The following is a 22,493-nucleotide window of genomic DNA, read 5'->3' on the forward strand; positions in this document are numbered from 1 at the left end:
AATTGCTACTTTTACAAGCTTACAAAAGTAGCTTACAAGAGCTACTTTTGTATATATATATATATATATATATATATATATATATATATATATATATATATATATATATATTTTTATATATATATATATATATATATTTTTTTATATATATATATATATATATATATATATATATATATATATATATATATATATATATATATATATATATATATATATATATAATTCGTTTAAAAAGTTTATACAGTTTATCGTTGCAGGAAAGGTGCTGATAAAAATTAATTTAAAAATTTCAGTAACACGGCGACTAGTTCTCAAGTGCTTCCTTGCTTCTACTTGAAGCTCGAATATTCTGTGTGTGTTTTTTAATTCATACCCCCCAGCCCATCCTCAAAATAAACACAGAGTTCACCAAAGTATTTTTCGATGATAACGTATTAAGATTAAATTGCTGTTTGTGTTCGTAACTGGAAATAATGGTTGAATCCACTTTTAACCAAAACAGGTAACCTGACCGCACCCAGGACTAACTATACATAAACCAACAATATATATATATATATTTAAGTTTATTTATGCAGAGAGGAAGTCACGATAACAAGGCTGAAAGTTAGACACCCAACCCACACAGCTGAAAGAGGAGAAAGAGACGACGTTCAGTCCGGATCTTTCCTAGCGAGCATCATCTGACTTAACCTTTTTGGTCACTCTGTGCTCTCTTCTCAATCTTTTTCTGTCTTTAGTACAGCTCTTTCTTTACGCCATTAAAGGCCTTCTGCAGATTTCTTTATCCTTAAGTCATTATGTAAACTCGATCTCATTGCTATATAGTCGTAATGGCTTGGTGGTTTACCCCTGATCTCACTGTTTATTTCTCACATTCTCGTCTGTCATCTCATCTCATACAACTTGATAATAATGGTCCAACGGACCGGAACGTCATTTCTATTGTTTTATATTTGTTGGTTAAGATTTTATATTAATTTATATTTGAAAAAATTGCGTGTTTTATTAAAAAGCATGAATGATATGTTATACTGTTGTTGTCAAGGATATGTCAAATACTGACTTATTAGTGCGAATTAGTACTAATTTGTGTGCTTCAGGGTGGAGGAGGAGAGGTTGATGTATCAATAGGTTATTAAGGAGCTTTTATTGAAAAAAATATAAAATTAGTCGCCGAATTTGGCGTTTCAGTTCAAAACTTAACCAATTTAACAGGAAAAGAGAACATTTTACTGTTTTCTCCCGTTGTTCTACGTTTAACGTGTCCTTAATGTATTTCTCAGCCAGTTAAGAGGGGACTTACCCGGGTATTTATCAGCCAGTTTTGAGAGTTATTTCCTATGAGTTTAACGAGTCCTTACCTGTGCGTTTCTTGCCCTGTTTAACGAGTGAACCTGGGCCGAGGAACCGGTGCTTTCCTCGGCCAGTTTAACGAGTCCTTACCTGTGCGTTTCTTGCCCTGTTTAACGAGTCCTTACCTGTGCGTTTCTTGCCCTTTTAACGAGTCCTTACCTGTGCGTTTCTTGCTCTGTTTAACGAGTCCTTACCTGTGCGTTTCTTGCCCTGTTTAACGAGTCCTTACCTGTGCGTTTCTTGCCCTGTTTAACGAGTCCTTACCTGTGCGTTTCTTGCCCTGTTTAACGAGTCCTTACCTGTGCGTTTCTCGGCCACCTTGAGGGTGAAAGTCTCAAGTTTGGCCACGTCGCTCCTGCCCTTGGAGTTGGCGGCGTATGTGACCATGAGGAAGGCCAGGCCCGGCCGGAGCTCCGTCAGGTGAAACAGAGGCTCCCCCGACGACAAGTTGCGGTGCAGCGCCCCCGTCGTCGAGTCGTACACCTGGCGAGAGAAAGGGTCACTTCAGGAGACTTGCACGACGACTCTCTCTCTCTGTCTCTCAATCTTTACACACGAAGTGGAGAATATATAAAACAGAATTAATCCATCACTGAGCTTGCTGTTATGGTGCCTGGTGGTCTTTTCATTGACCTCTGACGATGAAAGAATTAAGCAATAATTTAACCGTTCGGTGAAATTATCGTTTCGTAGGATGACGGCTGTTAATCTGACACAGAAGACTTATTATTTGATTTCATTGCTACACACTCTATTATAACCTGGTCGCAACCGCTGGAAAATCCTAGGTAATTAAGAGAGAGTGAGTGTGGGAGAGAGAGAGAGAGAGAGAGAGAGAGAGAGAGAGAGAGAGAGAGAGAGAGAGAGAGAGAGAGAGAGAGAGAGAGAGAGAGAGAGAGAGAGAGAGAGAGAGAGCAGATACTGAAGTCTAGGGTGAATACATTTACCTCCTGCTGGTGGTGTAATTAACTTGTGTTGGCAAGTGTCCCTTGTGCCTGTGTCCTCACCTCACACACGCCTGCTTCGTCCTCACCTCACACACGCCTGCTCCGTCCTCACCTCACATTATGCTCACCTCTCCATAGTCTACCAATAACCATCAATAGTCTACTATCGTCCATCCATCACTTGAGAGTACTACAAACGTGCTTGGTTTATAATGACTTGATCCAGACTATTACTAATCATCAGGAAGTAAACACAACATATAGATATCAACAATGCTAATGTATCCTTGCTTTTATTTGCCTAAAATCAAATTATTCCTGGTTATTCGTTTTCACTGTATAATACAGACATTCAAGGGATATATATACACCTGCTTGATACCTGCTTGATGGGGTTCTGGGAGTTCTTCAACTCCCCAAGCCCGGCCCGAGGCCAAGCTCGACTTGTGAGTGTATCCGCTTCCAGGTATATATACATTGAGAGTCCAAGGAAATAAATAATACTTGCTGGTTGATCTGTAAGATATTGTTGGGGCTTTAACTATCCTCCAGATGTTAATAGGCCTTAAGCCCAACACCAAGCCTAAATAACCCAGAGGCACTCATCACTCTATCATTGTATGATAATCATCAATATTAAATCGTGGCTCTCTGCCATTAATTTACAATATTAATACTACACTCAGATTAATTATTTTACCATCGGGAAACATACATAAATAACTATTAAGTAAAGAGCACACCGGAGGTACTCAATAACATTAAAGACATAAATGAACAGTGCAGAACAAAATATACTGACTACCTGGATTACCTGTGACTCGATATACATCTCAGTCAATCATTATTTTAAGTTTAATACCCACTATGGCCTCCAGGAAGGTTGGTTGTCTTACCTCTATGTAGAGTATCTGGGGACCCCTCACTCTGTCCCCCAGGTAGGTACCCCTCACTGTGACCCCCAGGTAGGTACCCCTCACTGTGACCCTCAGGTAGGTACCCCCTCCCTCTGACCCACAGGTAGGTACCCCTCACTCTGTCCCCCAGGTAGGTACCCCTCACTGTGACCCCCAGGTAGGTACCCCTCACTGTGACCCCCAGGTAGGTACCCCTCACTGTGACCCTCAGGTAGGTACCCCCTCCCTCTGACCCACAGGTAGGTACCCCTCACTCTGTCCCCCAGGTAGGTACCCCTCACTGTGACCCCCAGGTAGGTACCCCTCACTCAGACCCCAGGTAGGTACCCCTCACTCTGTCCCCCAGGTAGGTACCCCTCACTCAGACCCCAGGTAGGTACCCCTCACTCTGACCCCAGGTAGGTACCCCTCACTGTGACCCCCAGGTAGGTACCCCTCACTCTGACCCCCAGGTAGGTACCCCTCACTCTGTCCCCCAGGTAGGTACCCCTCACTGTGACCCCCAGGTAGGTACCCCTCACTCTGACCCCCAGGTAGGTACCCCTCACTCTGACCCCCAGGTAGGTACCCCTCACTCAGACCCCAGGTAGGTACCCCTCACTCTGACCCCAGGTAGGTACCCCTCACTGTGACCCCCAGGTAGGTACCCCTCCCTCTGACCCACAGGTAGGTACCCCTCACTCTGACCCCCAGGTAGGTACCCCTCACTGTGACCCCCAGGTAGGTACCCCTCACTCTGACCCCCAGGTAGGTACCCCTCACTCAGACCCCAGGTAGGTACCCCTCACTCTGACCCCCAGGTAGATAGGTACCCGTCACTCTGACCCCAGATAGGTACCCATCACTGTGACTCCTACGAGATATTACTCACTCAGGACCTCGGGAAAGTTCACCTACCTCCATGTAGAATGTCTGGGGAAGACCGCCGTCGAAAGCCGCTACACACTCCACCTCGATGGTGTCCGTCGTCTGGTTGGCGATGGAGCAGTTCTTGGGAGGGTCCGGCGGCCCTGCGAACACCAGAACCAAACACTGAATGTTTATCCAGCCCGAGATGAGGTAAGGGGGCAAGGGAAGAGAACTATCAAGGGATAGTACCATTGATTGATTGATGTAGATTAAGCCACCCAAAAGATGGCACGGGCATGAATAGTCCGTAAGTGGTGGCCCTTTTGAGCCATTACCAGTATCAAGAGCTGATACTGGAGATCTGTGGAGATGCGACTGCACCTTGAGTGACGGGAGATGTCTCCCGTGGGATAGTACCAAGCCATTACGACTATATAGCATTGGGAAGGGGTCAGGATAAGGATTTGGGATGGGACGGAGGGAAGGAATGGTGCCCCAACCACTAGGACGGTCGGGGATTGAACGCCGACCTGCATGAAGCGAGACCGTCGCTCTACCGTCCACCCCAAGTGGTTATGCTTGAGGTATAGGGAGAACGTTTAATTACATGAAAGTTGCTGTTAGTATTGCACCTGAAGTACACACACTAGCCTCGTGCAACACTGAAAATATAGTGAAGTTTCGGGTTAGAAATTTTTGTTTTTCATCACCTGGCGGGGCTGGGCCGCGGGGACGCTAAGCCCCGGAAGCACCTCAAGGTAACCTCAAGGTAACCTGTTGGCAACCTCTAGACAAGACGCTCAGCCATCGACATCTTTATGCAAGCTATGACATTCTCAAGAACATTACTCAGTCAGTGACCATTCCTTCCTAGACTGACTCGCATTTGGAACATGTTCTCTCATCATATTACTAAGCGTGAAATCCAGTCAATTAACTGTATGAAGACTGGTACATAGTTGGCTTCAGTTTCATCTTGAACCTAGCATGGTAAAACATTAAATACATTTTATTCCCAACAAAAGGAAAAAATGATAAGCTCATTAAATAAGAATTCCTAGGGTGAGGCTTCAGATGAGCTGATAAAGGATAACAGATCTATGTTTATCGTTTCATTAAGAACATCATTAAAAAACCCTTAATGAACCCTAGCTGGTCTTTGTTAAAACAATAATACAATATAATAGAGAGAAAGAGTTGCTTAAATTTCTCCCTCTCGGTACGTATAAATAATTCCCTGCTGCACAGGCTCCATACTTCACAGGGGTGAGGGGTGGAATGACAGCTACCCCCTTCCTCCCCCCTTATTCTCCCCTCACCCCTCACCGCGCATGTCCCTTACTCTCACCTGCCTCACCGCTCATCCCCTACCATCACCTGCCTTACGTGATACCTGCCTCATTCGTCCATTCACTCCCATGGCCGCCAATTACACGATCTTCCACCCCACAAGTGCTGCCCCCAGCACTCCCAGCACTCGTCCGTCCTCAGCACTCGTCCGCCCCCAGCAGACGCAATCCCCTGCCCTTCCCAAGCACCAAAATAGACCCCAGCGCCCGCCACCCTTCCCAGTGTATTCCCCTGTCTCCTTAATACATCTCTGAACGCCTCCCCAAGATCTACATTACTCCCCCCCGCACACAGCACACTCACCAATGCGTGGGCTCTCATCTCTCAAGCGTGTAAGCTTCCCCGCTTGGCGCTCAACGCCCTCCTGTATAGATTAAGGTTGCTTCTGGACTCAATTAATTCTCATATAATGTTTTGGACCATCAAGATTTTATTCACTCTCTCTTGATTACTTCCTCAGGAAGCTCCACACTCCCTTCACCTTCACTTTACTTCATCAATCACTAATTGGCTTCAGCGCTCAAACAGCCATCTGCGTTAATTTACTCCCCCCTAATGGTTCCTTCAGAAGTGTCCGTCACTCTCCAGTGGTCTCAAATCTTCCAGAGATTCCTCGCCCTGTGATGGTTCGCCGCCATCCAGAACTCTCCTACACTCCTTCCAGTGGTTACTGGTGGTCCCATCACCCAACCTCTTCCCCCTTCCCTAGCACCATTACTCCCCACCACCTCTCCCGCCCCCTTCCCCGTCCCTTCCTAGCTCCGCTATAAACAGTGCCTCGTTAGCATCATTTGTCTCAAGGGTCATTACGACACTTGAGCAATTAAAGCATCGAGTTACATTTCTTCCCCTATTTCTACCATCAGTTCCTCCTCCTCTTCCTCCTGTTCTGTTCCCTGGTTTCTACCCTTCCCTCTTCCTCTTCCGTCTCTCCCTACGTCCTTTCCAACTTCCCTTGACACTCCTCAATCAGCCTGTTCCCGTTCGTCACCACACAAACCTAAAGCTTGTGTGGTGACAAGATCCTCCTGAAGGATCCTGCTGGAGTCACTCCTGATGTGAACGTCCCGCGAGGAAGTGCAAGGCGTCGCCCCACCGACCACGAAACGTAATCGCTGTTCATTTTTTACGTTGAACAGACGTAAGGACGTCGCTACATCGTAGAGGTTCTGCTGTGCGCGGCCATAGAGAGAGACACACACAGGTAAACTGTGAAACATTGAGAGGCGACCTTCTGCGATGTGAGGCGGCGCACATGGCGACACCACTTACATTATGAATGTAAACCAACCAGTCGAGGAGAGCGGGGCCAGTGATCTCCAGGAGCAGCCTGTAGTCTACAGGAGCAGCATGGGGTCTACAGGAGCAGCATGAGGTCTACAGGAGGAGCTAGTGGTCTACAGGAGCAGCATGGGGTCTACAGGAGCAGCATGGGGTCTACAGGAGGAGCCAGTGGTCTACAGGAGCAGCATGGGGTCTTCAGGAGCAGCATGGGGTCTACAGGAGGAGCATGGGGTCTACAGGAGCAGCATGGGGTCTACAGGAGCAGCCTGGGGTCTACAGGAGCAGCATGGGGTCTACAGGAGCAGCATGGGGTCTACAGGAGCCCAGTATGAGAGTCCGAGTATAACAGGAGAAAGCGCCAAGCCAGTACGACTACGTAGCACTTAGAAGAGGCATCAAGACAAGACGTTTGAGATAGAACTGAGCTCCTAACCTTTTGAACCATCGGGGGATCGAACGCAGACCCAGCAAAGAACGAAGGTCGTCGCTTAATCGCCAAATCCAAGAGCTTGAACAGGCGCGAGGTTTCCGGAATGTGGGACGAGATTACTACCTCGAAAACTTTATCTTGGTATTTATCGGAGAGTTGGGGTGCGGTAGAGAGCTGGGGTGCGGTAGAGAGTTGAGGTGCGGTAGGGAGCTGGGGTGCGGTAGAGAGCTGGGGTGCGGTAGGGAGCTGGGGTGCGGCTCTATTATCCTCCCATACTAGTTACTCAAAAACACTCTTTTAATCCCAACAGTGCTCCTCACACCACTCTCCAAACACCAGTCCTTCCCACATTACGGCCTCCCTCTCACCCACCAGTGACACACCGCCGCCTCCCGGGGCCTCAGTGACAGGCAGCTTTGTGGCTCTCACCGTGATGTGATCTACGGCAACAAGTGGTCCTCCTGGCTGCTCTCCACCGCTGCCAGATGGAAGGACGACTCTCCACCGCTGCCAGATGGAAGGACGACTCTCCACCGCTGCCAGATGGAAGGACGACTCTCCACCGCTGCCAGATGGAAGGACGACTCTCCACCGCTGCCAGACGGAAGGACGACTCTCCACCGCTGCCAGATGGAAGGACGACTCTCCACCGCTGCCAGATGGAAGGACGACTCTCCACCTCTGCCAGACGGAAGGACGACTCTCCACCGCTGCCAGATGGAAGGAGGACTCTCCACCGCTGCCAGATGGAAGGACGACTCTGCCCCGCTGTCAGACGGACTATTGAACCCGAGATGCCTAATGCTCGGAGCTCCACCAGCAAACCACAGTAACATACCCGCCAAAGACTCCCGCAATGTCCGGTGCTGATCTCGCATTAGTTCAGTGGAGAGATTTAACAAGGGTTTCAGCAGCCGAAACGAACTTCTTGAAACCATATTGCAGTCTTGCAGAAATAGTTGATGGCTGTTTTCACCTTGTTTAATAACCACAGCTAATGACATTGAAGCAGTGAAAGGTCAGGCTTGATCTGATAGCTGACCGCAGCCTCATCTTGTCGGTATTGATATATTCTATATTTCGTTTCCTGCTTTTGTCGAAAAGTTTGTCTGTGAAGGTTCCGGATGAAAGCAGAATGGTGAAGTTCCTCCTGTGGAACAACAGGAGGGTCTCGCTGTGAGAAAAAAGTGAGGCAGGAAATTATATTGAACTGAGGAAAGATTTTTTGGTGTGAAGTGAGGTTAGGACCCTGGTGGGGGATGGGGATGAGGATAGAGGTGAGGGAAGTACCGCATTGCGAAAGAGGCGCTGACATGTAAGGAATGACTAAGCAAGAGCCATTTGGGCTGGACGGTAGAGCGACGGTCTCGTTTCATGCAGGTCGGCGTTCAATCCCCGATCGTCCAAGTGGTTGGGCCGCCATTCCTTCCCCCGTTCCATCCCAAATCCTTATCCTGATCCCTTCCAAGTGCTACATAGACGTAATAGCTTGGTGGTTTCCCCCGATAGTTCAATTCAATTCTAAGAGCATCTTCCCTGTATGTATCCGGGTCAGCCCTGGCATGGTGGCTCGCCAAGGAAGACTAAGCCAGCCCAACCGGCTTAGCACACACGGGGTGAAGGTAAAGCCAACAGTGGAGCATAGTGGTATAGCCACCACTCTACATAACAGCGGAGCATAGTTCATGGCCCCTCCCCCACTCTACATAATAGGAGGGCACTACATGACATTTCAGACGGACAGGTTGTCGTATGATGTGATATATAGAGCCAGATGGCGATGTGTAGAGTTACATATAAAAGTGTAACTCAATACAGAGTTCTCATGTCTCTCATCCCTGGGAGGCTCCTCAGGTCTAGAGGAATGACTAGAGGAATGACTGACAATGTGGCTGAAGCTGATGGAGACTGATCTAAAATTCAGCAACAAATGCACAAAATATTTCTTTAAGGAAGTCAAAATATTGCATATAATTATAATTCTTGCTGGACTAAGTTCGATCCTCGATGGTCTAAATACAGGACACCATGCTTTCACTCCATCATACTATCACAGCTGCTCCTTGTCCTCATAACCTTTCCAGTCTGTTTTCTTGATTTGCCACAGTAAAAAAAATACCTTTTTCGCCTAAACAGAAACGCATGAACCCAAGCAACCCACTAAACCTATCTAGTCCGATATATAGAAAACGTACATATCTGTGAGCCGTTACTTGTCCTTAATAGGCTGCAATAGTAACGTTGGTTACGATAACGTGTAAAAAAAAAAAGTCGACCTGTTAGTTGAAAAGGCATTTTTTTATTATTATTTTTCTACCACAGACGTGGCCACACATTTACAATGCTAACCAGCATATATACATTTTCTTCTGTTGAAAAGACATGTTGATCCTTTCAGGGCAATATACTGTCGCGTTATTGGCTCATCCGAGCAAACTCAGAGTTGTAACAAGGTTGTTTCTTGGGAATTGTGGATTTCTCCCTATCACAACCTGATCTTGCCTCTCAGCTTCGACAGGTAAGACATGTGTGTGTGTGTGTACTAGCCAAGAGACGCACGAAGAGGGCGCAGTGGTAATCGATGATAAAGAGGGGAGTATATTTTATAGAAGCAGGGAAGCCAAGCGCGGAAGACAACCACATCAAAGAGAAAATAGATGAGAGAGAAGGGATGGAATGTATGAATGTAAGACTGAAGTTGGTGGTGAATGTTGGTGGTGAATGGTGAGTGTTGGTGGTGCGTGGTGGTGCGTGGTGGTGCGTGGTGGTGCGTGGTGGTGCGTGGTGGCGCGTGGTGGTGCGTGGTGGTGCGTGGTGGTGCGTAGTGGCGCGTGGTGGTGCGTGGTGGTGTATGGTGAGTGTTGGTGGTGTATGGTGGTGCGTGGTGGTGCGTGGTGGTGCGTGTGGCGCGTGGCGTTTGATGGTGCGCGCAGGAAGGGGCTTCGTGGAAGTAAAAGTTCACCTCCATTTCCTTGCCGTGTTCCGTGTCCGAACTATGTGCGAGTATCTTGTATGTCTTGACCACATGCCATTATCGTAAGGTTGAATTATTTTGGCCATTCCTCGTGACTCTGGAACAAGTCGGGTGGCATATTTAGGAGTTATTTATTTAAGTATACAAAAAGGTACATTGGGTTTGTGAGACTACATAACACTGGCGTCTTTACAATCTTGTAAAGCCACTAACACGCATAGCGTTTCAGGCAGGTTCTTAATCTAACAGAAAATTATTTATATGTACTTTGTAGCAAAATCTGAATAATAATAATAATAGGTACATTGTAGCAAAATTGGAAGATTATTAAGAATTCTATCAAGCCTGTAAGGCAAGATTTACCCTCCCTGAACCCATGTTGATGGGTTGTCATAGCTACATTGTAGCAAAATTTTAAGTCAACATAATAACTACAATGTAAGTTGATTGGCAGTGATTACAATGGTGAAGTTGCATGTCTTAGGCACTAATATTGGGGGAGTGGGTAGTACAAGATACAATGTGAGTTTGACGCACAAGGTAGGAAACTACGAAGAAATCCACAAGGGCCGTGACGAGGATTCGAACCTGCGTCCGGGAGCATCCCAGACACTACCTAAGTCGACTGAGCTACGACAGGGTTAAAAAGAGTTGAAACCGAAGTTCTACTGTAATGATGTAAGGGCGAAGAGGGAGAACGGCCTATTGACATAGCTCGGGTGCAGGGGGGAGTTGTGCAAAATCCTGGTTTGTGCCTCGGAGAGGCTGCGGGATCCAGTAAGTTCAGTTGAACTTTGGTTTCAACTCTTTTAACCATGTAGTTCAGTCGATTAAGGCAGTGTCTGGGATGCTCCCGGACGCAGGTTAGAATCCTCGTCACGGCCCTTGTGGATTTGTTCATTTGGTGCATCACGTTAGTGTGATTTCTGTGTGTAGGGAACTACGAGGGTGAAATTTAGGTATTTTTGGTTTTACTTTTGAATAAGGCATAGGTTGGACAGCTTTTTAATTCATCATGGAGCGTGTTCCCATAGGCTAGGTATTTCTCTGTCTAGGTACCTAGGTATCTAGGTATCTGAGACATACCTCTCAGCTCTGGCACTAGCCTAGTGGCATACCTCTCAACACCAGGACTAGCATGGTGGCATACCTTTTAGCTCTAGGACAAACATGGTAACATTCCTCTTGGTTCTCGGTCTATGAAAAATTCTGTCCATTTGTTTCGGTCGTGAGTCGAAGCGCAATCCGTTGTCTGCGAATACCGACCGTTGTTCACTCGGCCGCTAGGCCGTGTAAACACCTAGTTGTACTCACTTAGTTATGTGTGTGTGTGTGTGTGTGTGTGTGTGTGTGTGTGTGTGTGTGTGTGTGTGTGTGTGTGTGTGTGTGTGTGTGTGTGTGGATGAGTGTTTGCATATCTGGGCATACCTATGTGTTCGTGACAAGGGCTAGTTATAGCTCTTAGGTTAAGCCTTCTAGTTATTTTTTTTTACAGGCGGATTTGGGGTTCGCCTGTTACGTGAACCCTTCCCTTTATACAGGGGGGGGGATGGGGTTCCTTTTAGAGAGGTCCCCCTCCTCTCCACCACATCAGGTTCAAATCGGTTCTAAGGGTGTTATCAACATCTACTTTGTTTCTTTTGATTCTCTCATCTATTTGGACCCCGGGTGTTGTGAGAGTGCGTGCTTGCTCAAGAACAGTGCATGTGAGTATGTTGGTGCATGCGTGCGCATGTACATAGGCTTGCATTAGAGCACACGTAGGGTCCTTTACTACGTATTAAACACATTCCCGCCAATAGAGCGTGAACATCATACAGGGGGCTGTTCTAGTTAATCAGCGAAGCGCCTACAACTTCCTGGGAACATTGAAGCCAATCCCGATTTACCAATACGACTAACGAGCTGTGTTTTATGTAAACACCCATTGAATGGAAGACGCTGTCGTTAATAGTCCCCATTTGCTTCCAGCAAGAAAGTGAGGTTCACAAATACCTGTTTAAATGGCCGTCATCTGCGGACTATGTTTATAATTATGATTTATAAATCAGTTGAAAATTTATTTTAACACGCAAACAAGAGACAGCAAAGGTGAGAGAGAGAGAGAGAGAGAGAGAGAGAGAGAGAGAGAGAGAGAGAGAGAGAGAGAGAGAGAGAGAGAGAGAGAGAGAGAGAGAGAGAGAGGAGCAAAAGTGGGAAGGGAGGGGGTGGAGGGAAGAGACCTGGGCACAGCCGGGTTCCGCATCTAGCATGGCAACAAGGACAGTGAGGACGTGTCAGCTTGTACTGGACCCTGCCCAACCACTTTGACTGGACGGTAGAGCGACGGTCTCGCTTTATGCAGGTCGGCGTTCAATCCCCGACCGTCCCAATTCGATGGCCACCATTCCTTCCCCCCCGTCCCATCCCAAATCCTTATCCTGACTCCTTCAAAGTGCTATATAGTCGTAATGGCTCGGCGCTTTGCCCTGATAGATCCTGATGATGAAGATTAAGTCATCCAAGAGGTGGCACGGGCATGAATAGCCCGTAAAAAATAGATTCCTTGTACTGGCTTCCTTGTACCAGGCCGAGACTGACGTCACTTCCGCCTCCCCATGTGTGTGTCAAGCTGCACATCTCACCCCAATTTTTCAACCCACATTTCACCCCAAGTTAAGGCAGTGTCTGGGATGCTCCTGGACGCAGGTTCGAATCCTCGTCACGGCCCTTGTGGATTTGTTCATTTACTGCGTGAGTTATTTTCCTGCCTATTCCCTTATGTTTATCAGGCCATTTAAAAACATGGGTCTGATGTATTTGCATTTAATTACTCAACAAATTTAGTCTACTTTATTATGAGCAGGAGTAAGATTTACTAATGCAACCATTTGTACACTGTTTTGCGTCAGTGATTTGCGTTTCATTATTCACCTAATTCTGCTTTTTTCGTGTACAAAAGTTTACGATTTTTTTTAATTTATTTCACTGCAAAACTCTTCCACAGAAACTGAAATGAACGTAACAATAAAAGAACATAATAAACATCACGAAGCTACGAACAACACGAAGCTACGAACACCACGAAGCTACGAACAACACGAAGCTACGAACAACACGAAGCTACGAACAACACGAAGCTACGAACAACACGAAGTTACGAACAACACGAAGCTACGAACAACACGAAGCTACGAACAACACGAAGCTACGAACAACACGAAGCTACGAACAACACGAAGCTACGAACACCACGAAGCTACGAACACCACGAAGCTACGAACATTACGAAGCTACGAACACCACGAAGCTAAGAACAACACGAAGCTACGAACACCACGAAGCTACGAACAACATGAAGCTACGAACACCACGAAGCTACGAACAACACGAAGCTACGAACAACATGAAGCTACGAACACCACGAAGCTACGAACAACACGAAGCTACGAACAACATGAAGCTACGAACACCACGAAGCTACGAACATCACGAAGCTAAGAACAACACGAAGCTAAGAACAACACGAAGCTAGGAAAAACAAAAACCAGTTAAAAATATTTTCGAGCAAATAAATGAATCGACGTCATTTTCAACCTTGAAGTCACACTCCAGTGTGTAGTGTAGGGGGAGGGGGAGGGGCAGGGGGAGGGGCAGGGGGAGGGGCAGGGGGAGGGGCAGGGGAAGGTGCAAGAGAAGATGCAGGCGGTGGTGATGGGGAAGAAGGGGGGGGGGGGAGGGGGGCGGTTCAAAATCGCTGAAAAAACACATAAAACGCTGAAAACGGGATGCCTATTTACGCTAAAACATAATTAGCTTTTTAAATGCAGTCCAGGGAACATTAACTTCGCTTGGGAACAATTAATACAACACACACACACACACACACACACACACACACACACACACATAGGGGGGTCTGGTAGCTGAGTGGAGAGCGCGCAGGTCTCGTAATTCTGTGGCGCGGGTTCGATTCCCGCACCAGGCAGAAACAAATGGGCAAAGTTTTTTTTAACTCTGAATGCTCCTGTTACTTAGCAGTAAATAGGTACCTGGGAGTTAGACAGCTGTTACGGAGCTGCTTCCTGGGGGTGTGTGTGAAAAAAAGTAGTAGTTAGTAACAGTTGATTGACAGTTGAGAGGCGGGCCGAAAGAGCAAAGCTCAACCCCCACAAGCACAACTAGGTGAATACACACACACACACACACACAAAGAGCCAGAGCTCAACCCCCGCAAGCACAATTAGGTGAGTACACACACACACACACACACACACACACACACACACACACACACACACACACACACACACACACACACACACACACACACACACACTCACACACACTCACACACACGAGCGCGTTCTAAAGGTCGATCCAGCCGGCAAAAATATGTGAATACACTGTTGCCATTTCCATCTCTCTTGCTTTGAAAGGTTTAGCGATGGAAATATTATTACTATTAATTATAAAATTTAGTTCAACAGCAGCCACTGATGAACGAGCCAATTGTTCACAATAGTTGTTTCAGCCTCCGTGTTCACGGTACTTGTGTCTTGTTCCAACTAATAGTTAGCTCAACATATGCATACATAATGGAAATATACATACAATAATATATATAATATATATATATATATATATATATATATATATATATATATATATATATATATATATATATATATATATATATATACCCCACAAAAGCACAAATTGCTTCTCATTCAGTGGTCAATTGAGATGTAATTTTGACGAGAGGATTAGACCAATAAAGAATGTTTACTGTGAGGGACAGGGAGGTGATTGTTCCCTGACTAGATCATCTAGGGAGACCCGCCATCAGCCCGTAACCTCGTTCACTCATTATGGGTATGGCAGCGCGTTTTTTGACCGCAATTTGTATTACGGTTTTGTGACTGGTTAAGTCTCTGTCTGTCTGTGTCTCTGTCTGTCTCTCTCTCTCTGTCTGTCTCTCTCTCTCTCTCTCTCTGTCTCTGTCTCTCTCCCGTTCTCTTTGCCAAAGGTTGAGACCTGCGATGACACAGGGTTTAACAGTGACCTGTCAAACAGAAACCAATTATAACCATGGCTGGGCGCTCACTCGAACACTGGCGGTGTGGTGGTCAAAGGCAGGACATTCTGGCCACCGTGTTATCAATGCTTCCTTTTGTTGCCTCACGCGTGTGTACTCACCTAGTTGTGTTTGCGGGGGTTGAGCTCTGGCTCTTTGCTCCCGCTTCTTTAACTGTCAATCAACTGGTGTACAGATTCCTGAGCTTACTGGGCTCAATCATATCTATATTTGAAAATGTGTATGGAGTCAGCCTATACCACAACACTACTTAATGCATTCCATTTGTTAACTACTCTGACACTGAAAAAAATTCTTTCTAACGTCTCTGTGGCTCATCTGGGTACCAAGTTTCCACCTGTGTCATCTTGTTCGTGTTCCACCCGTGCTGAAGAGTTTGTCTTTGTCCACCCTGTCAATTCCCGTGAGAATTTTGTAGGTGGTTATCATGTCTCCCCTTACTCTTCTGTTTTTCAGGGTTGTGAGGTTCAGTGTGTGTGTGTGTGTGTGTGTGTGTGTGTGTGTGTGTGTGTGTGTGTGTGTGTGTGTGTGTGTGTGTGTGTGTGTGTGAGAGAGAGAGAGAGGGGGTGGAAGGGGCAGACTGCCACTTAAGTGAGAATAAATTCTAAGTGAAGAGAGCCAGCTTACACTGTCTTGCTTACAAAGACCATAAGGTAGTTGAAGTATTCTACCGTCTATTAAGGTCATACCACTAACAAGGAGGACAGCACCACCACTTATTTGATAAGTATTGTCTAGCTGAGGAAGATCGCCATCCAGCTGAGGTGTACCACTAACTTGCCTAGCTGGACTGCTACTTAGGACAAGTCTCCCCTTGAAACGAAGAAGACCTCGATCTAGATAAAGAGTTCCAGCATTTAGTATGGGTGGACCACCATTTTGTTAAGGGGGATCGACCCCCATCCTGTAAGGGTCGACACTCATCCAGTAAGGGTCGACCCCCATCCTGTAAGGGTCGACACTCATCCTGTAAGGGTCGACCCTCATCCTGTAAGGGTCGACCCTCATCCTGTAAGGGTCGACCCTCATCTTGTAAGGAACGGCCACCTTCTTGTAAGGGACCTTTAAACATTTTTTCCCTCGATGATAGTGGCTTTGCGTTGCCTTGCCAGGCAGCTCTTACCTTGCCAGGCAGCTCTTACCTTGCCAGGCAGCTCTTACCTTGCCAGGCAGCTCTTACCTTGCCAGGCAGCTCTTACCTTGCCAGGCAGCTCTTACCTTGCCAGGTAGCTCTTACCTTGCCAGGCAGCTCTTACCTTGTCAGGAGGCTCTTACCTTGCCAGGCAGCTCTTACCTTGCCAGGCAGCTCTTACCTTGCCAGGCAGCTCTTACCTTGCCAGGCAGCTCTTACCTTGCCAGGCAGCTCTTACCTTGCCAGGCAGCTCTTGCCTTGCCAGGCAGCTTTTACCTTGCCAAGCAGCTCTTACCTTGCCAGGCAGCTCTTACCTTGCAAGAAGGCTCTTGACTTGCCAGGAAGCTCTTGCGTCCTGCAGAGGGCAGGAAGGGTTGGGGAAAGTGGAAGAGAGATTGAGGAGACCCCGAGGCCAGGAGTATCCCTGAGGACCTTCTCCTCTTACCGGATTAACTTGGAATCTCGATCAGTGTCGTGGTACTGTAAGGTGTTTCCTTGTTTGCATGTTTCCTTGTTTGCATGTTTCCTTGTTTGCATGTTTCCTTGTTTGCATGTTTCCATGTTTGTACATTGTATGATTCCTTGTTTGTATAATTCTTCCCTGTTTATATGTTTCTGTGTTGTTTCCTTTCTTGTATAATAGGTTTTATTGAGAAGCTTCTGAATTCTGGATATGTTGAGAGTATCCACCATGACAATTCTATTATACTTATTTATTGGTAACACATAATGCGCTCTGACATTAAGCCAACAGTAACAGTTATGTCGTAAGGCGAAGGCGTATAGAGATTTTGGAGTGTAAATTATTAGCGTGGTCGCCGGATAAATGGAACATCTTTCGATGTTACATGGTTACCCAACATCCGTTTTTTCATTTTATGTCCGGAACTCAAGTGTTCTATGAGGTTATGCTATGCTATAATGTGTTATGTTATGCTATAATGTGTTATGTTATGCTATAATGTGTTATGTTATGCTATAATGTGTTATGTTATGTGTCAGGTCACATTCGAGTAGATTACATCAGTTAAGATTAAGTCGGATTCGGTCACGTGTTTGTGTGTATTCACCTGGTTATATTCACCTAGTTGTGCTTGCGGGGGTTGAGCTCTGTGCTCTTTCGGCCCGCCTCTCAACTGTCAATCAACTGTTACTATTTCTTTTTCCACACACTCACACACACACCCAGGAAGCAGTCCGTAACAGCTGTCTAACTCCCAGGTACTTATTTACTGCTAGATAACAGGGGGCATCAGGGTGAAAGAAACTCTGCCCATTTTGTTTCTTCCCGGCGCCGGGAATCGATCCACGGTCCACAGGATTACGTGCACAGCGTGCTGTCCACTCAGCCACCTGAGCCCACCTTGTGTGTGTGTGTGTGTGTGTGTGTGTGTGTGTGTGTGTGTGTGTGTGTGTGTGATATAGTGATTTACTCTGTGTCTACAAGTTCCCTGTTATTGCACAGCAAAGAAATGAATTATTAAAATCTATAAACCCAAAAGAATCCCACCAGTGATATATTGATACTCTCACATAATGCATATTCGCCCCATTAAACACTGAAGTGAGCATAGCTGAAGCACTTACTGCTAGTAGTCAGAGAAACTGATAGCTAATTAACTCGTCAAATTACCTTTAACTGCCACCATCCGGTAGTTAATACAGCGTGTCCTTGAGTCCCAAACATTTAAATGTTAACTAACAACTAATTACCTTTTAAATGAATTGCATAAGCAACAATTAAGGCTCTTTGGCTGTTACTCGCTTAATTTTTACATTCCTCTTCACACTTTTAAAATGTTTACATACTTTAATTTTTATTTCACTTCATTTTACATGATTTTAAATACTTTTACCTACTCATATAGCAGCTTCCCCAAATAACCGAACCATTATCAAGGGATAGTGGGCCACCAGTCGTATCCGGACCAGAAACCCAACGGGATCCGTTCCATGCCAAGGCAAGGCATGCTTATAAATGCAAATTGCCACTATTATGTTTTCTACGAAGCCAAGTGGCAGTCCTCTTAGTGCAGGCAGTCTCAATACGGCCGTCAAGATGCACACACAGCTGGTAGTCTCTGGACGGCCGTCAAGGTGCTAGATATTCTGTAGCTGCAAGACCAATCAGAGCCAAGTTGGCGGCCTTTCTGTAGCTGCAAGACCAATCAGAGCCAAGTTAGCAGCTTTTCTGTAGCTGCAAGACCAATCAGAGCCAAGTTGGCAGCCTTTCTGTAGCTGCATGGCCAATCAGAGCCAAGTTGGCAGCTTTTCTGTAGCTGCAAGACCAATCAGAGCCAAGTTAGCAGCCTTTCTGTAGCTGCAAGACCAATCAGAGCCAAGTTGGCAGCCTTTCTGTAGCTGCAAGACCAATCAGAGCCAAGTTGGCGGCCTTTCTGTAGCTGCAAGACCAATCAGAGCCAAGTTGGCAGCCTTTCTGTAGCTGCAAGACCAATCAGAGCCAAGTTGGCAGACTTTCTGAAGCTGCAAGACCAATCAGAGCCAAGCTGGTAGCCTTTCTGTAGCTGCAAGACCAATCAGAGCCAAGTTGGCAGCCTTTCTGTAGCTGCATGGCCAATCAGAGCCAAGTTGGCAGCTTTTCTGTAGCTGCAAGACCAATCAGAGCCAAGTTAGCAGCTTTTCTGTAGCTGCAAGACCAATCAGAGCCAAGCTGGCAGCCTTTCTGTAGCTGCAAGACCAATCAGAGCCAAGTTGGCGGCCTTTCTGTAGCTGCAAGACCAATCAGAGCCAAGTTGGCAGCCTTTCTGTAGCTGCAAGACCAATCAGAGTCAAGTTGGCAGACTTTCTGAAGCTGCAAGACCAATCAGAGCCAAGTTAGCGGCATTTCTGTAGATGCAAGACCAATCAGAGATAAGTTGGCAGTCTTTCTGTAGCTGCAAGACCAATGAGAGCCAAGTTGGCAGCTTTTCTGTTGCTGCAAGACCAATCAGAGCCAAGCTGGCAGCCTTTCAGCAGTTGCAAGACCAACCAGAGCCAAGCTGGCAGCCTTTCAGCAGTTGCAAGACCAATCAGAGCCAAGCTGGCAGCCTTTCAGCAGTTGCAAGAGCTGTTAGAGCTCAACTGGCAGCTTTCCTCTAGTTGCAGCTCAACTGGATTAACACAAGAGTCGTGGATGGCACAGTTCAGAATTTTTTTCATTACCTTCCCTTTTACAATGCCTGAAGCTTATATAAATAATGAATATAATATCTGTATAATATTAATTAAATATATTTAATGAATATCTGATGTTCTATTTTGTGCTTGATGGTTAGCATATGTGACCAGACCAAGGATAGTATTTAGATATATGATAATATTGATCCCAAATAATATATTTAAATAAATTTTTAATGAAGTGTGGTTGATAGCACGTCTCGTATCATGAGACGTGAGCACAGAGTCCGTCTGATGATGTCAGCGTCGTTTGTCTGATCTCAGCACTGATAGTCTGACCTTCTTAGTGCCGCTAGTCTGACCTCAGCGCCACTAGCTTGACAATCTGAGTGCCAGCTATTTGACTTTCTGAGTTCCGCCTGGCTGGCTTTCTGAGTTACTCATGGCTGGGTTTCTGAGTTCCGCCTGGCTGACAACCTCAACTCTGGGGTATTTTCTTGGTCTTGATTAAATCTCATCTTGTTGAGTAGGTGTATGTATGTGTGTACTCACCTAGTAGTCGTATAACGTGTGTGTGTGTGTGTGTGTGTGTGTGTGTGTGTGTGTGTGTGTGTGTGTGTGTGTGTGTGTGTGTGTGTGTGTGTGTGTGGGTGTGTGTGTGTGTGTGTAGTGGTCCTGTACATGGACACTGTATGTAGAAGTCATTTTGAATGATTTACTAGCAGGCTGTGGTGATACCCAAGATGCATGTAATGCTTCAGCTGTTGTTGTTGTTGTTGTTAAAGATTCGCTACCTGGAACAAAAAGTCCCAAGTAGCACGGGCTATGGTGAGCCCGTAGATGCTTCAGCTATATAGTCTGCATGCAGAGACTGGCGGGTTGTGGAGCCAAAAACACCCATCTGAGAGTATTTTTTTTATGCAGACTAACATTTCGTTGTTGTTTTTTAAAAAGCTGCAAAAAACACAGCAGCGTTCTTATGTCAAGCGTTGATGAGGAAGAGAGGGCGGGTGAGATGCCTGAGGCCTCTTAAAGGTGAGAGAGAGAGTGAGAGTGGAGAGACACTGGTGAGAGTTCTTCCCAGGCATACTGCTACTCTCAGAGTTCTTTCCCCTCCCTCGACAGCAAATGTTCCACCCGGGCAGCTCTTCCTCGGGAATTCGGGTTCCTCTCTCGTCGAAGCAACATGAGACCAATGAGCAGTAAGTTTCCCTTTTTCCAGCGCCTCGGTGCAGCGATTCACAGCAGACTGCCCAGTGCAAGGGACTCCTGCCTCATGGCATTCATGGAGCCAAGGGGGAGAGATCTTTCACTTTGCTTGCTTGGATGGACGAGTGTATCAAGAACTGACTTCCAGTTATCCTTTCAAGATGCATCGATGCGCCTGGAGTTCAGACTTGTTCATGGCCCGTACACGGGGTAATGAATTTGCAACCATGAATGCAAATTCGGGGCCAAATTAGTGGTTAAGGACACACACACACACATATCATATATATATATATATATATATATATATATATATATATATATATATATATATATATATATATATATATATGCTATAAGGATAACAAAAAGTTGATCCAGTGAGGCGGAATAACCACAGTGAAAAAATTGGAAGATTAAGAGCTAAGCGCTTTGAACTCTCTGGAGTCATTATCACAGCCCTGATGACCACTCCGGAGAGTGTAAAGCGCTAAGCTGTTATCCTCTCATTTTTGTTCACCGGAGGTTGTTCTTCACAGTGTGTGTGTTCTTTCTAGTGTGTGGATTGGTCAACATACTTCAGCCACGTTATTGTGACTCCTCGCCTGCTTATTCTTCACACATTATATATATATATATATATATATATATATATATATATATATATATATATATATATATATATATATATATATATATATATATAAACTAAACGAACTTTCCCCTTTATACCTGTTCCATTCATTTTCAACTTTAACACTGAACAAAAAATCTTCTCGGGGTCTCTGTTACTCATTTGCGTTTCCAATTTCCATGAATGTCCCCTCGTTCCACTATTTTCAATTTTGTACATTGTTTCTTTGTCCAATTTAGCTATTTCCCCCCCGCTTAGAGTTTTGTTAGTCGCTCTCACGTTCCACCCCCACTACTTCTCTTGTTCACCAGCACAGTGAAGAGGTTCATTTCACTGAATCTTTCACAGTAACCCATTTCTCTCATTTCCCAGACCAGACTCTGCAGTTTATCTGGTTTAATTTTGTGTTTCATCCAGTCGAGACTCGAAGCCAGGCTGTATACAAGTGATGGGTGATTGGGGGTAGGGATGGAACGGGGAGGGGGGGCGTGGAGAGTTGATGGGAGGATGTTTGGTGGGTTTTTTTGAAGTTTGGAGAGGTTGGAGGAGGTTAATTGTGGAGTTGGAGGGAGGAGTGGTTGGGATCTGGTTCAGTTGTGTGATGGATTGGAGTGGTAGTTGTGGTTGAGGGGTTTGAAGAGTGTTGGGGTTAGGAGGCTGAGGATTAGGGTTGTTGGGTAAGAGGGGAATTGAGTGGTGGTTCTGGGTTGGGGTTGAGATGGTGGTTGGGGTTGAGTTTGGAGGGTGGGGTTGAAAGGGGTGACAAGAAGAAGGGCAGTGTGGGGGAAGATGGTGGAGATTATGCGCAAATCGTTTCTGTGAATCGGGCGGAAATGAAGGAATGAAATTGTGTTGAGGTGAAGGACGGTGTGGGGAGCATTCATCGTGGTTCTATAACCCACATTCATCACAGTACTTCATCCCATATTCATCATGGTTCCGCAACTGACATTCACCACGGTTCTACAGCCCACATTCATCAAGCTGTTGAAGGTTCATGGAAATAAACAAAGGTAAGGCAGAGGCCTCGAGCGGCCGCCACACACACACACACACACACACACACACACACACACACACACACACACACACACACACACACACACACACACACACACACATACACACACACACACACACACACACACACACACACACACCGCTTCACTTTACAAACAAATGAAGGAATTAATGTAAATTATAGAGGTTAGCTC

General features: G+C 46.0%; 1 protein-coding gene across 1 annotated transcript in view; it reads right to left on the reverse strand.

Moving 5' to 3' along the window:
- LOC123744939 (protein turtle homolog B) overlaps nucleotides 1–22,493 on the reverse strand; it is a 535,220-nt gene that overhangs the window by 13,048 nt on the left and 499,679 nt on the right. Inside the window, exons 12-13 of the mRNA XM_069306332.1 lie at nucleotides 4,121–4,233; nucleotides 1,659–1,842 (exon numbers count right to left, since the gene is read on the reverse strand). Of these exons, the coding sequence (XP_069162433.1) occupies nucleotides 1,659–1,842; nucleotides 4,121–4,233 (297 nt within the window). The remainder of the gene's footprint in view (nucleotides 1–1,658; nucleotides 1,843–4,120; nucleotides 4,234–22,493) is intronic.

The sequence above is a fragment of the Procambarus clarkii genome, chromosome 57, assembly GCF_040958095.1.
Source record: "Procambarus clarkii isolate CNS0578487 chromosome 57, FALCON_Pclarkii_2.0, whole genome shotgun sequence".
In the NCBI taxonomy this organism is placed as follows: Eukaryota; Metazoa; Arthropoda; class Malacostraca; order Decapoda; family Cambaridae; genus Procambarus; species Procambarus clarkii.